Raw genomic sequence first — 17,703 nt, forward strand, 5'->3', positions numbered from 1 at the left:
TCATTGTAGTCTTCCTACATGTGAAATTAGTAGACTAAATAAAATGATCTTTTTCAAAGTATTTCTCTTAATAGATCAAAGTTTCAAACTACACTGCTGTTTTTATCATGTTGCAGTTTGAGAGCTTTTAGAAAAGCCAAATGTGCAGACAAGAGATTGATTGTACTGCCTTCTGACAAAGCATATCTGTTACACTCTGGGATAGCTTAGCTTCTGGAATCCTAACTGATGATCGATTTTCAACTGACTATAAATGTTAAATTTCAATTTAATGAAATCTCCATCCTCGTCAATGTTGTGCCCAATGCTTGTAGTTACACGGACAGGTTGCTTTCAACAATGACAAGTTGACAACTTAATGTTAACTCTTTCATTCACCTGGTCAATAGCATTTATCTCATACCTACTTGGAATATCTTGCACCGATGTTGTTCATATATCTCTTTAAACACAGGCTTGCTTATCTTTGCTATATCTGATTCCCCCATTTCACCTTGCCCAATTCATTTTCTTGATAGAGAATTTTGTGAGGTTTCATTTGAGATATCAATGCCATTTCTATGATTTCTTTCTTAAGAGTGCATGAGAATGCATGATTATTGGAAGAGAACTTGTAAGCAGCTGTGAGTTTGAACTTTTGGTAAATTATATATTTTTCACTTGCAGGTAGGATAACAGGTTACTTGCCACCAGGAGGTCCCTTTGTGCGAATGGATAGCCACATTTATTCCGATTATGTAGTTCCTCCGAGCTATGACTCTCTATTAGGAAAGGTTTGTGTCTGAACTTTCTTTTATTATGCTCCGTTATTTTGTATGGTTTCACTTCAAAATAATTGCCGCGGACCATGCTAAAATCTTCCATATCTGTAAGATACATTGTAGGCTATTCTCCATCATTGGACTTTTAAATGTATATCATTATTATCTACTGCATTTCATGTCTTATTGATACCTCTATTATTTTGCCCCAATGAATGCCAAATTTTCATCTTTAAATTGTTTGAAAGAATATTTTGAAGTCTTATACAGTGCAGACTATTGATCCAATTATAACCACACTTTTATTTCAGCTTATTGTCTGGGCACCTACTAGAGAGAAGGCAATCACGCGTATGCGAAGAGCTCTTAATGAAACTATTATTGTAGGTAAATTACAAATCACATCACCTGTGATCTTTATGTATATTGAAATCTAAGTTCTTGGTTCTTAAGTTTCTATCGAGATGGTTGCTTGGTTTGCTCCTTTGAGAGTGAAGGTTTCTGAACATTCTCAAGTGTTACTTATGCTTTTGAATCAGTGTGCTCTGGGCTGTAGTGGCCATTATTGTTCTTGAATTGAAAATCACAAAACAATGGAGTTAATCTGACCAATAGTTTGTCTAGCTTTAATTGGTTCTTTTCATTTTTCTTTCTTTGTTTGATTTTATATGGTGGAGTGGCTTTCTCTTTGGTCATCTTGTTGCAGGATTATTGTGTAGGTTTGCTTTCAAGTTTATTTTGTCCCTTGTTAAATTTATTCTCTTTGATTTATCCATTTCATGGTTAATTTCTGTATGCTTATTGCATGAGCACAATTGGGTCAATGAATAGTCACTCTCAGGGAAATAAGATTTTAGGCTGGCTCTTAGACTCTCCTATTGCATCTGAATCCGAATCCAATATCCTGCGAATTGGACACGATTCGCTAGGAATTCGAATCCTAGAACGGGACACGACGTGTCCGTACGGGATTCGTACGAATCCCATACGGACACATCGTGTCCCGATTCTGGGATTCGAATCCCCTAAAAAGCAATCCGCGGACTTAAAATACGCGCTGTTCCTTTGGTTTTTCACCTTATTTCTCATTCAGTTTTCTGCTGCTTCTGTATATCACTATCAAACCATGGCAACCTCACTGTCACTGTTGCTGCTTCATCTATTCATTGCCTCTGAAATCATCAACAACAATCTTTCACAAGAAATGGCAAGTCAACCACATCACAAGAATAATATTGTTGGAACAAGAATAGTACTGCTGTCACAGGAATAACATTAGTGTAACAGGAACTTTGTCTTAGTTGTCAATGGGTTGCCACACATCCCTGTTCATATACTGCCACTATCACTGCTCTTGTTATATCACACAGTCAACTCTGCTTCTTCTTGACTGTACATTAAACCTTTGCTATCACAACCAATTCACTGCTCAGCATTTCAGTTTAACAACAACACATTATCTGTTGAAAGTAATTCCCTATGCATATCCGCTTGCACACTGCCCAATCAACTCTTGTTAACACATCATCAGGCTTTTACTGTCATAATTCTGCTGCAAGATTAGGCCACTTCTCAACTGGATGCTATTTCTTTTCTGAGATGACAACACACTGCAAAAGAACTACTTCAAGATAAAAACCCTAACTGCTGATAATAAAGACCTTGTACAATGAAACCTTTATAATTCAAGTAATGAGACCCCTGCTGCCAGCATACTTATGAAGTAGTTGTAAGTTGTCTTTCATTTATGAATTATGAATCATGATTTATGTGACCACTGACATGTATTTGAATTTTGTATGTACTATGCATGCTATAGATGAAGATCTATGTTTGAAATCAATGAATTTGTATTATTAATTAGAATTTGTGTAAGAAATATCTAATTTTTAATATATATCTATATATATATATATATAATTTTTAATAAAATAATATATAACGAATCCTATGTGTCCTGTTCCGGGGGGTCAACGTGTCCGAATCCGACACTCGAATCCCCGTATCCTACGAATCCCCGTGTCAGGTGACTTAGGGTAAAACAATGTTTTGTGACACACCTATTGCATTTTATCTTTCATCACTGCTGTTCACTTTATTAGAAATTTGTGATTAGGAGTTATCATCTGTGGGAGGACACTCTATTTCATCACATTTGTGAATAGGAGTTCTCATATGTGGGATGAGTCATCTCATTTTCTCACTACAACTTTTGTTGTTTAAGCCTGTTTTTTCCCAAAAGTTGTCAAGCCTCAGGAATTTTGGCTGTTACCTCCCAAACCTGTACTCAAAGATATTCAAGTCCTTGAGCAAAACACAACCTTAGGGAAGTTGGCAAGGTTGCCCACTGTCACTACAACAACTCTTCCTGCCACTTTAGGCCGGCTCTTAGACTTTCCTCTAGCAAAAGGGAAAACCCTAGAAAAAATGTTTATGACATTCTTTTGTACTTGTGGGATAGTGGATTGCAAAGACCAATACCTTTTTCAATTAGATTGATGGAGTCAAGATCAACAATCAAGAAGATTCGTGGGATAGTGGATTGCAAAGACTAGTAACTTTCCAATTTGGTTGGTGAAGTCAAGATCAACAATCAAGAGGGTCTGAATAGTGTGGATAGAGGCTTAGTTTGTTATAAACATTCTCTAACTAACCACATGGATCTACTTCAATATGTAGTTAAAGGAAGGCCCTTCAAAATATGCTTCTCACAAGTACAAAATCAGTCAAGTAATAACATACAACCACTGTTTTAAAACTCCGACTCTGACACCGACTCGGCCAAGGGTTGACTCCGACTTTGACTCGGTATCGACTTGGCTTGCTCGATTTCAATGACTCTGTCATTGTAAAAAATACATTAAATATTTTTATTTTTATTTTTTATTTTTTTTATAAAAAACATAATTTTAAAGATTTTCATTCATGTTTCCAAACACACATCATTAGAATATAGATAGAAGACAACATATGATCAAAGTAGGCTCATGAATATATCCATTATATCAAAATGGCACCCAGTGCACTGTCCAATACATACATGATCATGATATAGAGATCAAAACAAAAACACATAACCAAGGAGGCTAGAAATGGCCTCTACAACAAAAGTAAACTGTGACCAGTGGTCCAGTACTACTGGCTACTGCTGGAGGAGCCGAGATCATGTGGATCAATCTCTGGATCATCATCAGAGTCAGACAGGGGGCCCCATGGCTCCTCCTCCTCATCATCTCCAACTGCAACTGTAGAAGTGGTAGCACTAGCAGGTTGTGTAGCAGCTGCAAGCTGAGATAGATGAGATATGCGCTTTTGTCGTGGCTCCACAGAAGAAGCGCTTGCAACTGGAGGACTTGGGGTTGGCCTTGAGGCTGGTATAAGTGGATCAGGATCTGCATTCAACTGAACATTATGTTCGAGTGTTGCCTCCACCTATAAATGGAAATCAAGATCCTCATCAGAATCAAACTCTAATGGATGACTCTCCACTACCCAATCTGATGTTGGATCAATGTCGTCCAACACAATAGGATCTGAATCAGGTCTTTTGTTCAGTGATCGGTTGCGTCTGAGCCGGAGGTTGTATTGGACATAGACTAGATCATTTAACTGTTTTTGATCCAAACAATGTCTCTTCTTTGTGTGCATCCTCTCAAAGACAGACCAATTGCGCTCACACCCAGTAGCATTGCAAGTTTGACTCAAAATACGAATTGCAAACCTCTGCAATTCAAGAAAATGGCTACCAAAAGCCCTCCACCATTGTGCTGCAAAAAACATAGGAGTGTAATGAGTTAGCTCAACAAAATTACAAATTATATCCAACTTTCAAATTATAAACGATTTAATGAAATAAGTATTAAGAATTTCAAACTTGAAATCTTTGTTTACCTGGCTCATCTACTTCCCTTGCAATCTTTGCTAGGTTCTTCCCAAAGGTTCCTGAGGCACTATTGAAGGTTGTGGCCTGTCGGTGTATCTCCAGCTGATCACACTCCAATGGGATCATGCGATCAATGCAGTCAATCAATCCTTCTCTAACCTCCCCCTTCAAAGCTCTTGTCGCCTTAGCTTTATAATGATACTGTGGGTTCAAAAAATACCCAGCTTCATGTATAGGGCAATGGAGTTGATTGTTCCATTTTTCATCAATGATTGCCCAAATGGGCCATACTTAGCCACTTTATCCTTGTATGTCCTCTTTATTTGCTCCTTTGCTTGACCCATAGCCTCATAAATGAAGCCCATAGCCAATCTTTCCCCATCCACCAACCGCAACACCTTAACCAGTGGCTCAGCAAGCTTCACAATCTCTGTTGCCTTTCTCCAAAATATTTCTTCATTAACTTTCTTTTTCAATTCTTTGCCTTCTAGTTTGTGAGACCACTGGCTTTGATTCCATTCTTCACTGGAAAAAATCTTTTGCAAGTTTCTATGTTGTGAAAGCATAGATTGCAATGTCAAAAAATGAGTAACCAATCTAGTGATGGTAGGCCTAATAATATCCTGCCCCCTGTGTGTTTCCTCATCAGGCTCAAAATCCATGAATGATTGTAGATAAATTTTGTTATGCTTTTGGCATGATCTACAGTGTTTTTGACCCAATCTAATTTGCCAATATCCTCAAGCATGAGGTCTATGCAATGTGTAGCACATGGGGTCCAAAAGATAGTTCTGTGCTTTTCCTTTAATAGTTTACCAGCAAGAACATAGTTAGAGGCATTATCTGTGATGACTTGAACAACATTAGCCACCCCCACCTCCTCAACAACCTCATCCAATAGCTGAAACAACAATTGTCCATCTTTTACCTTATTAGATGCATCAACTGATTTTAGAAACATGGTTCCCTGTGGGCAGAAGATAAGAAAGTTTATGATGGTACGGTTTCTTTCATCAGTCCATCCATCTGACATGATGGTACATCCTGTTCTTGCCCATGAGTCCTTGAAATCTTTCAAATACTCATTAATGGAGGCAATTTCTTTCTTCAAACGATATCCCCTTAGCTCATGCACAGTAGGGCCTTTGAAGCCTTTTCCAGTAGCATGTATGGCATAAAACATAGGCTCATAATATGGTGAACGGGAAGCATTGAAGGGGATATCAACATCATACCACCATCTAGCTATGTAATCACAAGCAATCTCCCTCAATTCTTTCTTCCAATGGTCATCTAAAGTGGGCTACAAATGACTTCTACTAGGTTGAGGACCATGTGCATTTGATGGAGAGGAGGGAGTGAAATAACTTTTGATATTCATATCACCCTTTTTCATTTTACCCTTCCCCTTTTCTTGAATAGACTCAAAAGAGGGAGGAACATATCGGAAGGGGTTGGATGCATTAGTAAAAGGGATAGAGGAAGAACCCTCAAAATCAAAATGGGGGTTGGTAGCCAACATTTTTTGTATATTCCTCTTCCTCCCGATTTCAGCCTCTAACGCTTTTTGCCTAGCCTTATCTTCTTTAAACTTCTCAAAGCTGGCTAACAAATCCTTCCTAATCTCCCCAATTTCTGGTGAGGTACATGGAGTAATTTGGCCTCTAATCCCCGCCAAGTGTTGTTTCAGCCTATTAATGCCCCCAGGACCTTCCTTCATTTTCCTATGGCAAAATTTGCAATGCAGTTGACTATCAACCATTTCAACATATGCCCAAGCAGCATATTTCACTCTAGGTGCCATTTTTTGACTTGGAAATGAAAGCAAACAATCTGAAATTGAAAAAAAAAACATTGATTCAATGTTCATTTCTTTCACACAAAAACACTCTTTAGGATTTCTAGATTTGCACATAAAATTTAATAAGCAAAAACAACTTTTTACAAGTGAAAAAATGTACCTTCAGGCACAAACTGCCTTCTCAAGCTTGCTCCATGAAACCAACTCCTTAATGCTGCTCCAAATGGCTGCCCAAGAAGCTCCTCACTCCAGCTACAATGCTTTCCCACGACTCGTCACTGCTGCTCCAAAAACAAACTCAACAACTCCTCACAAACTCTCACTGAAATTCTCATTCAAATGCATGAGATGGCTGTGAGAGAATGAGAGGGGTTGAGTGGGTTAAATAGGGTTTAGGAGAGGGGAATGGACCCCAAAGACCAAATAGGCAAAATTAAAACCGGTTTGGAGTCCCCATTTTTTTTTTTTTTTTAAAGATCGCTGATTTGGGTTTCATATGGGCAGCGGTCACTAACTCGGCCGAGTTAGAGCGGGCTTAGCCGAGTCGGCCGGCTTAATACCGAGTTAGTTGAGCTGTTTAACAATTTGGCCGGCTCAGTATTAACCCGGCCGACCGAACCGAATCCTTGGCCGAGTCGAATATTTTAGGCCTGGCTCGGACCAACTCAGCTGAGTCGGTTGTTTTTTAAAACAGAGCATGCAACCGTGAATAACTTGATGAAAATGCAAGAAGAAATTCTTAATTTGATTTTGCCTTAGTCAAAATTGAGAAAATTCGAAATTCCACATCAACAAATAACTTGGATGAGTAAATTGAGGTGACATGGTTGTTATCACTCAGTTAGCTTAGTTAATTCGAGTTAGGGGCATGAAGTTCAGTTGTGTGCAGTGATTCCTAAATTTTAGGAGCCTAGGTTGAGTTAATTTCAGTTGTAGCAATCTAATTCAGTTAAATTGAGTTATAGTCAGTTAAACTAGTTCTAACTGTTGGAGGAACTAGTGGAAGGTCAAGTTGTGGAAGTGTAACTTCAACCATACTCAGTGATCAACCAATTAACTAATCAATCGACCTAAATTAGCTCATGCATGCAGAGAATTCGAGTTACCCAGTTGAGATGGAGATTCCAAGGCAGTGTACTATCAATTGTAGACTAGTCTGAGGTGTACAGGTGGTGTATGTAGTCAGAGGATTGTGAAAATTCGGAATCCCTGAATTACTACTACAGCAACTGATTATATTTCTCCTACTGTATCAAGTTATTTACAGTATTATACAGTAAACATCGAAATAAATACAACTGCAACCTTCATAACTTAAATAATATGCGGAAACAAGAACTGAGCAAGAAAGAAATAGCACACACAAGTGACACCGTTGTTTTTGGACAAATGTCCCTGGAAAAACCCCATGTGGGAAAATCGGTGCCGCAGTTGAGGGTTTGTATTATTATGTAGTAATTTCTGAGTACAATTCTTCGGATGCCCAAATTGGCAATCCTATACAGAGATCTAATTGGACGAAAAGATAGTGAGATGATCTTACCCTGTCATTGGGAAACCCGACATTGATCTGCGCTGGAGATGAGCCTCTGCGTTGTCTTTGCGCAGTACTTTGTCACACCCACGCAGTTACTGTATCACTGCTGCTGGGACTGCATTGCACCTCCTCTCGATCCTCTGCTCGTTGGAAACTTCGGCCCTTTGGCCTCCCGGTCTCGCACCCTAACTCCGACACTAGATCCCGACTGTTCCACAGCAAAAATATGGACTCCCTCTGAAGCTCTGCACTACTAGATCGTAGCTCTACGCTGCCTCTGCCTGGCCCAGCGCTGCCTCTCCAGACTACTCTCTGTCCTCTCTGCCTTGCACCCTCCGAATCAGGAAAACTTCCTCCGGAAAATTATCCCTGCCCCTTACTCCAAGAAATCACTTTGATCTCCTTCTCTGGCAACTGCTACGTTGCGCCCTTGAGAAAATCGATCTCTGATCTCTCACTCGATGTGTTTTCCAAATGCCCATAAAGCCTCTTCTTATAATCCTCTTGTTAATCAATCAATGATCCAGATTAGATTCTAATCAATGGCTTAGATCATTTTGGCTTGATTCTTGTCTTCTTCTAGAAGTTTCACCCCCAGTTTAATTAATACCCTTTAATTATTTTAATTTCCTAAGTTTAGATTGAGGCATCCATTTAAAATTTTTAACTATTTAATAAAACTGTCTCCGGGCAGAATTTCCCAAAACGATTTCTGGGTATTCTGGAATACATATGTCCTAGCCTCCCTGCAAATTTTGAAGCTTAGAGCACATCCGATGTTACCAGAAATCAACACTCCTTATGAACGAGGAATGTGCTCTAGTAATGCAACCTGCTGAAGCATCACCTTGACTTTCTAACATCTCCCTCTGCGCTGCTGATGTCTGACATCACTGCCCACCAACTACTGCGTAAATGCTGCATCCGTGCTGCTGTTGACTTTGGATGCTACTGCCAACTGCATCTGCACTGCTGTTGCTGCCTTATGCAACAACTGCAACAAAAAAATATCCAAAATACTGAACATGTGTTCAACATGATGCATTTGTTGCTGGAGTTTTGACTGCTACTAGTCTCTGTGCTGACCCTCTAAAGCCTTTGCGTTGCTGCTAACTCTGCATTGTGCCAACTGCATTGCTGCCAACTTTTCTCTGCACTGCTCAGTCTTTGGCGCTTCTAGCCACTGCAACTGTCACTCCGACACTGCTTTGCACCAACTAACACTGGTCCATCTTGCTACTTTTGATATGGGCTCTTGTAGCAAGGTATTGATCCAAGAGGTGGACTCCTCAAGGATCTTGCCCATTTGCAGTTCTTTCGAACTATAGTACTAGATCACCCTACCTCTCCCTCATTGGGCTTCGTCCCACTACTAACGCTGCCATCAAATTTGCACTTGACTAAGTCTCGCCTCATCTCTTCCTGTTGAAGATCAGCCCACATCCCTTCCCAATCTGGCAATCTCTCTCTGCCTAGGATACTCTGGACAAACACTTGCCATTCTTTTGAGACTGAATTCAGGGCCAACCTCACCATCTCGGTGGGCTGAGGCGCTGATCCTACAGCTGCCAACAAGTCTCAGACCTCCTGAAGCTTCGAGAGGAATGAATCAATGCGTTCTCCCTTTTGCATCCTTGTGGATCTCATTTTCTCCTCCAAGTACATCTTCCACTGCTCAGAAGATCCTTGATACAACGTAGCCAAGGCATCCCACATCTCTTTGGTCACCTCTTTGCCAATAATGTGACATACAACGTGATCCCTCACTCCGTTGAGGATCAACCGCTTGGCCTTTGCCATTTCAGCCTTGTACTTCTTGAGTGGATCTGCATCTGCAAGTTCAGCTACCACACTATCGACATAGGCTTTGAGATTATGCTCATCTAGAAGGCAGGAGATCTTAGCCTTCCAGATCACATAGGTGGATGCTCCGTCCAACAGATCTTGATCTCTCAGCCTATTAGTTGCCATCTCTGCCAACAAAATGTCGAATTGCCTCCTCTCTCCTCTGCGTTGCTGCTAGGATGGCCCACACACTCCATGCTGGAGTTAGTAAATTTGCTCCTTTCTATTGCTACTCAGCTATTGACAAATCAAATTCCCTAGCTAGGAATTCCCTGAGGAAGAAATTCCCTCAAAAAGTGTCTCCTTCCTTCTTCTGACGTTTTTCTGCCCCAACAATTGCTACAGAAAATTGCATCTCACCTGAAGATTTCTCTGCGATGATCCCTCTGCCTCTGACAAATCTCGATCTAGAAACCTTACCTCTCTGTCAACTCACTCAGAGAGAGATCTTCCTTGAGAATCTTGCCCTCTTGGCTTGGACTGCGCAATCCCTCTGGGGATTCGATCTGCTGCCTACACTACACTTCAGTCTCCCTCCTCTTCAATGTTGGGCTCTTCCGGTCTTCTTTCTTTCTTAACCTCCCTCTGATACCATGTGAAAATTCGGAATCCCCGAATCACTACTGCAGCAATTGATTATATTTCTCCTATTGAATCAAGTTATTTACAGTATTATACGGTAGACATTGAAATAAATAGCACTGCAGCCTTCACAACTTAAATAATATGCGGAAACAAGAACTGAGCAAGAAAGAAATAGCACACACAAGTGACACCATTGTTTTTGGACAAATGTCCCCGGAAAAACCCAATGTGGGAAAATCGGTGCAGCAGCTGAGGGTTTGTATTATTATGCAGTAATTTTTGGGTACAATTCTTCGGATGTCCAAACTGACAATCCTATACAAATATCTAACTAGACAAAAAGATAGTGAGATGATCTCACCCTGTCATTGGGAAACCCGACATTGATTTGCACTGGAGATGAGCCTCTGCACAGTACTGCATCACACCCACGCAATTATTGTGTCACTACTGTTGGGACTGCGCTGCGCCTTCTCTCGATCCTTTGCTCGTTGGAAACTTCGGTCCTCTGGCCTCCCGGTCTCACACCCCGGCTTCGGCACTAGATCCCGACTGTTCCCCGACAGAAATACAGACTCCCTCTGAAGCTCTGCGCTGCCACAACATAGCTTTACGCTGTCTCTGTGTGGCCCAACGCTGCCTCTCCAGACTACTCTTTGTCCTCTCTACCTTGCACTCTCTGGAATTAGGAAAACTTCCTCCGGAAAATTATTCCTGCCCCTCACTGCAAGAAATCCCTTTGATCTCCTTCTTTGACAACTATTGTGCTGCTCTCTTGAGAAAATCGATCTCTGATCTCTCACTCGATGTGTTTTCCAAATGCCCATCAAGCCTCTTCTTATAATCCTCTCATTGATCAATCAACGACCCAGATTAGATTCTAATCAATGGCTCAGATCATTTTGGCTTGATCCTCGTCTTCTAGAAGTTTCACCCCCAGTTTAATTAATACCCTTTAATTATTTTAATTTCCTAAGTTTAGACTTAGGCATCCATTAAAAATAATTAATTATTTTAATAAAACTGTCTCCGGGTGGAATTTCCCAAAACGATTTCTGGGTATTCTGGAATACATGTGTCCTAGCCTCCCTGCAAATTTTGAGGCTTAGAGCACATCCAATGCTACCATAAATCAACAAGGATGAGCTTAAAGGAAGTGCACAATTCCAATTGAGGATTTTCCTAATTAATAGGGGCCTAATCCCTCAAGGAACAATGCAAAGAAATAGGAGCTTGGAGGGTTTGAAAATTGATGAAGTATTGGCCAGGTTCAGTCAGTTAGGCAGAGGATAAAAGATATAGGTGCAGGTTGTGCTCAAGCTTGAGCAAGCATATTGTATTCATCCAAATTCTTTGATTAATGGAATACAGATAGTAAGGGGTTTTGAATAGTTGTTTTCCCCTAGATAAAATCTCTATGCATGTGTGATGTTTCCCTTTGCATGTCTATGATTTGTGTTCTATATGGTGAATTAACTTCTGTAGATCAATAGAGTAGCTTCGAGTCTTGTGACTTAGTAAATTTCATGAGCAATTTCGAATCTACACATTAATTTTTACATGTTATCGGAGAAGGATTCACATTAGAACCAATCCTTGAAGTCCTCATGTACTATGATCATTGAATAACTAATGAGCCGTTAGGAGGCAGAGTTATGTAGCCCTAGTTCAGGGCAGATCCAAAAGACCCTATGTGCTGACTTCTTAATGAAGCTAGAACGCTGCTAGTGGGCAAATCAGTGAGCCAATGTTTAGTGACACAAAAAGGAGTTGTGATCATTGAAATTAGTAGATTGACGAGCAAAGAGATTTCCCACAGGGAGATCAAGACTTAGAGGGAGTCTAGTTTCAGAGGGAGCATCCCTATGGAAGCTAGTACTTTAGGATCTAGGGAGCTCAGACTCATTATTGCAATAGTTACAACAACAATGCGGAAGCAACATTAGAGCAGTATCAACAATAGTATGAGTAGATCAAATTTCTCCATGCATGTAGCTATACCTCCAGGAGTGAGGTGGGGCAATGTAGATCCTTAGTCCAAGAGTTGCAGAAATTTGGGCAAGGTCCATTGAGGCATTCTCCTCATGGATCATTACCTTGCTACGGGGGCCCACAATATTCAGTATTAGGAGGATCAATGTCAGTTAGATACTGAGGAGGGCAGAGGAGTGTTGACAAGAGAGCAGGAGGCTCAGTAGCAGAGTCGACAACAGTACAATTTTCCCAATAGACAGTTGCAGACAGTTGATTCAAGGATTTTTTTGGATGCTTCTTAGTTGCAGATGTTGCAGTAGCAATAGCAACAAAGAGAAGTGTTGCATGCAATATATTCCAAAGGTGCTGGATCAGGGTAGTTGAGAATCCCTTTCTTTCTAGGAGGGAGTGTTGAAAAATGCAGCAAGAAATTCTTAATTTGATTTTGCCTTAGTCAAAATTGAGAAAATTCGAAATTCCACATCAACAGACAACTTGGATGAGTTAATTGAGGTGACATGGTTGTTGTCACTTAGTTAGCTTAGTTAATTTGTGTTATGGGCATGAAGTTCAGTTGTGTGCAGTGATTCCTAAATTTTAGGAGCCTAGGTTGAGTTAATTTTAGTTGTAGCAATCTAATTCAGTTAAATTGAGTTATGGTCAGTTAAACTAGTTCTAACTATTGGAGGAACTAGTGGAAGGTCAAGTTGTGGAAGTGTAACTTCAACCACACTCAACGATCAACCAGTTAACTAATCAATCAACCTAAATTAACTCATGCAAGCAGATAATATGAGTTACCGAGTTGATATGGAGATTCCAAGGCAATCTTTTACTATCAGTTGTAGATTATTTTGTCGTGTACAAGTGGTGCATGCAGTTAGAGGATGAGCCTAAAGGAATTGCACAAATCCAGTTGAAGATTTTTCTAGTTAATAGGGGCCTAATTCCTCAAGGAACAGTGCAAGGAAATAGAAGCTTGGAGGGCTTGAAAATTGGCTAAGTATTGGCCAGGTTTAGTCAGTCAGGTAGAGGATAGAAGATATACGTGCAGGTTGTGCTCAAGCTTAAGCAAGAATATTGTATTCATCCAGATTCTTTGATTAATGCAATACAGATAGTAATGGGTTTTGATTAATGCTTATATTTAGTCCTTCTAGGTGATCAAATTCTTCCTTCGAGGCCGACTTGGTGGAGGAGGCCTAATTGATCTAATTTACATTAAAATAATTTTCTTTCTTGACAAATAATTCCCAAGAAGGGTTCTTTACATTGTGACATGGACAAGGACACTTGACATAAACCCTAGAAGTCTTCAATGGAGACTTTGACCTAAAAACAATTGACCCAAGCATGAAACCCATGCTTTAATAAGTCAATTTATTTAATAATAAAATTCCTTTTTCTTTTTTTTGACAAATACATTTTAAATATAATTATGAAGATTGACACTAGTTACATTCTTCAACACTCCCTCTTAACTAGGGAGGTATTCATAATTACCTATATTTATAGAGGTACATGGAAGATCTCCAAAATGAACTATGAAGAGTTCTGGCACACTTAGTGCCTCGGACTAGATACTTGACCAGGTTATTTATCCGGGTGGGAATAAGATGGATTAAAGCTTTCAACTAGTCTAGGTACCATCAGGCTTACTAACTAACCATCAGCCCAGGGATCTAGGTGCATATCCAAGGTTAGAGCTTCAAGACCAACACCACCCTCCCTCTTCGGGATCTAGACCATACACATATTGGCCGGCCATATGTCGTCCTAAGCATCTGCTATTAGATGCTTCATCTCTCCCTAATAAACTAGATATATCCATTTGTCCTAGCATGCTTCCCAAGTGCTCATCCTTCTTCGTGGAGAGATTTACCTGTTCAAACACAAACTCCAATCAACAATAAACTTTCAAATATACATATTCAAGTAAACACAAACCTTGGGTTGTCAATCACCCTGATGCCACATATAAAGTTATTCATATGCAACTAGTCAGAAGCTTTTCTTCTTTTATTTCTTCAGTAGCATCGAGACATCCTCAATACATTGTAGTATTTTCTAATTTCTTCTTCAGGGTATCCATCATGACCATCATCAAATGCCCTCCCTCTTAATTGGGGAGATGTACTCTTTTTGTTGTTGTTCATTTTTTTTTTATCCACATGGAAAAATCATAGTTTTCATTGATATTATCAAAAAGTTACATGCTGTAGATGCTAATAGCATATGTAGAATAGTGGGCAAAAGCCCACTATTCTACATATGCTAAAAAAGGAGTACGCTAAAAAATCCCTAAAATAGGCTTCAAATCATTACAATAAACGGGTTGAAAACCCCAACAAATCTTGTATAGCACAGGAGCCTAAAACCCCCAAAGAGGGAAACCAAAAACTGGCAAACAACCTGTGTCACAGACACATACGCTCCGACAAGGCAAAACTACCAAAAGCCAGAGTATAATCAGAGCACAAGCCGCCCAGTAACCCGAAACAAATAGCCCCAGAACATGCTTGCAAAAGGAAGCATGGCATAAACCCCAAACCTGCTACAACCTCAAAATCGGATCAGAAGTGCAGCACCAGGGTAGCGCCCATGGCGGTGACGACAAAGGCCGCATCATCTGGACCACGAACAACAAACCTTGACACCAAACCACACAGGCAAACACGCAATACTCCCGCAAAAAAATAGCGATAGCTGTGAATGGAGACCCAGAGACCTAGTCAAGAAGGAAAAGCACGAACCAGGGGAAGAGGTAGCTAGGGTTGCCGCCCCTCCCCCTGATCTGATAATCACCCTATGAGTGACATCAGTTGAAGATTTATTAAACAAAAGGTATTACAGACTCATGTGCTGGTGTATGTGTTCTGTGTTATTTAAGCAACGGATCGATCAGATTGCCAATACACAGACATTAAATGGAAAGACAACAGAGAGATACGGTATGCAAACACAAAGACACAAGAATTTTTAATAAGGAGTTCACCCTATTCTCCAGGGCTACACCTCCGGTCCAGCTCTCAGTGGTGGCCTTGTTTTATTGTGTCTTTAAGCAGAGAATTACAGTGCAGGGACTCAATGTGAGTTCTCCTGAAGCAGGTTTGCTTGGCAGGGTGGTTCTTGGATTCCCCAAGCCACTGGAGTACACAAACTCTTCTTCTTCCTACCAGCTCTGTGACCTTCTGGTCTACAGTGGAAAGAGCCAAATGTGGTGCTCAGTCCGGACTTCAGACAGATTCCTCTATGGGATGGCTTGAATCTTCAAGCCCTCTAGTGCTCGATGCTGCCATTGGTCAGCTTAACTCTCTGTCTCTTTCTGCGTTTGCTTTACTATTCTCTGTGTTTCGTCCTCCTCTCGGGATTTTGGTTCCTTTCTCTGTCTCTCATCTCTGGGACTGACTCTCTCAGTAACTCCCCCTAACTATGTATTCTGTCCTGTTCATGGCTTTTAGCCATCCGTGCTTATGCCTGTTCGGTTCTTCTTCCGCCTCTGTTGATTCACCTGCTGCAGCTGCGCTTGGAGTTCCTGGTTCAGCGTCATCATGAACGCTCAGGAAGTGGCCACATGTCCTTAAATAGCGCCAGCCTGCTTCGTTAGTTCATTTCTTCAGTTAGGTCGTGGATGTGTTCTTCCTCCACTGTGGCGGTCAAACAGATTCCAAATCTTTACAAATCGCGGCGTATTCCCTGTTGGTTCTGCTTCCTCCATCGGGCGCGATCTTAGCCGTCCGATCTAGGTCCCCCAGATCCAACGTCATACGCACGTCTCACGCGGTTAACCTTCTCGACCAATAACGCGCTATCAACAGCAATTTTCTCTCACCTCCACCTGCCATTCATCGATGGGTGTATGGAATCGCTCCGCTCCTGTCCAAAACCTCTTACCGTTCAAGGGCGTCCCGATCAATACTGCCGGTTTTCCAGAGCGCGGGACTCGCCTTCGTACGTTAGCGCTTTTCGCTTCTCCGCCCGTGGTTCTCCGGTTCCCCCACGCGACCGAGTGCTCGGGCTTTTCCTTCACGGCCCTGTTCGCCAGCGATGCGCAATTAGCGCATCAAAAATCACCTCTTTTTCCCATTCTGGGGCTCCCAGGGCTACTTTGACCCCCTGCGAGGTCTCCATGGGCCTCGGTTAGCGCGCTTTGACTGAGCTCCTCGTCGTTCCACGCTGGCTTCCATTGCCATTGGTTCATGGTGTTTTTGATCGTTGTTTTGGATTTTCTTAGAGATTTGTTCTCACCTGATTCAGCGATGGTTCCTTGACAGTCTTTTATGGATCCGATTCGGATCACGACCTTCCGGCTGAAAAAGCTTTTGGACCACCAAAAGTTGGTTTTCTTTCAAGCATCGACTAAGTGAGGGTATTGCTTTCTCACTTGTCCAATCTCAATCCACTTCACACTGCTTGGCGTTGAACCTCTGAGCCCAACCCTGAGGTACTCAACATCTCCTCTGCGCGTTGTCCTCACCTTCCTGTCCAAGACTGTGTCTTCCTACAATTCACTCAGATATTCAGGTAGCAGATCATCAATAGAAGGCAATTGATTTTGCTCTTCAGGGTCCTCAATCATTGAAGGTTCAAACAATCTCAAGCAATTTGCATTTACGACTGAGTAGATGTGCATGTAAGCTGGTAGCTCAAGGCGAAAGGCATTTTCACCAATCTTCTCAAGTATCCTGAAGGGTACATACCTTGCTTCTTGTCCTTGCTGATATACAGCCAGACTTGGTCTCCAACTTGAAAACTATGCTCCATCCGATGCTTATCATGCCTAGCCTTGTACTTGGCTTGGCTCTTTTCTAGCTGTTCTTGTACTGCCTGGTGGATCTCTTGGATCTGTTCAATGAACCTAGTTGCCTTGTCAACATCACTATGTCCATCAACCATGTTATCTTTACCAAAGAAAAAATCCAAGGGAGACGTCAGTGTGAAACCAAAACAGGTCTCAAAAGGAGATCTCTGTGTAGAAGAGTGCTTAGCTCTGTTGTAAGCATGCTGCACATAACATAAGTGTTCATCCCAAAGCTTAGGATGTTTGCCGCAATATCCTCTCAGTAACTGGATCACTGTCCTGTTAACTACTTCTGTCTAGCCATCTGTTTGTAGATGAAAAGCTGTGCTTTTCTTTAATTTGGTGTCCATTAGTTCCCACAGACTTGACCAAAACTTCCCTACAAATCGGGTGTCTCGATGAGATACAATGGAAGTGGGTAATCCAAAATGAACCCATACGTGTTCAAAGAACAATTTTGCAGTTTGTTCAACTATAATCTGTTTACTACAAGGTATCAAAATACACATTTTGCTG

General features: G+C 41.1%; 1 protein-coding gene across 1 annotated transcript in view; it reads left to right on the forward strand.

Annotated features, from left to right (window-relative positions):
* Positions 1-17,703, forward strand: part of CAC2 (acetyl Co-enzyme a carboxylase biotin carboxylase subunit) — a 201,931-nt gene that overhangs the window by 160,744 nt on the left and 23,484 nt on the right. Inside the window, 2 exon segments of the mRNA XM_089449789.1 lie at positions 667-773; positions 1,073-1,148. Of these exon segments, the coding sequence (XP_089305915.1) occupies positions 667-773; positions 1,073-1,148 (183 nt within the window).

Source organism: Pinus tabuliformis, chromosome X (assembly GCF_031772625.1).
Source record: "Pinus tabuliformis cultivar Carrire ecotype Pingquan chromosome X, CPIR1, whole genome shotgun sequence".
Taxonomy (NCBI): Eukaryota; Viridiplantae; Streptophyta; class Pinopsida; order Pinales; family Pinaceae; genus Pinus; species Pinus tabuliformis.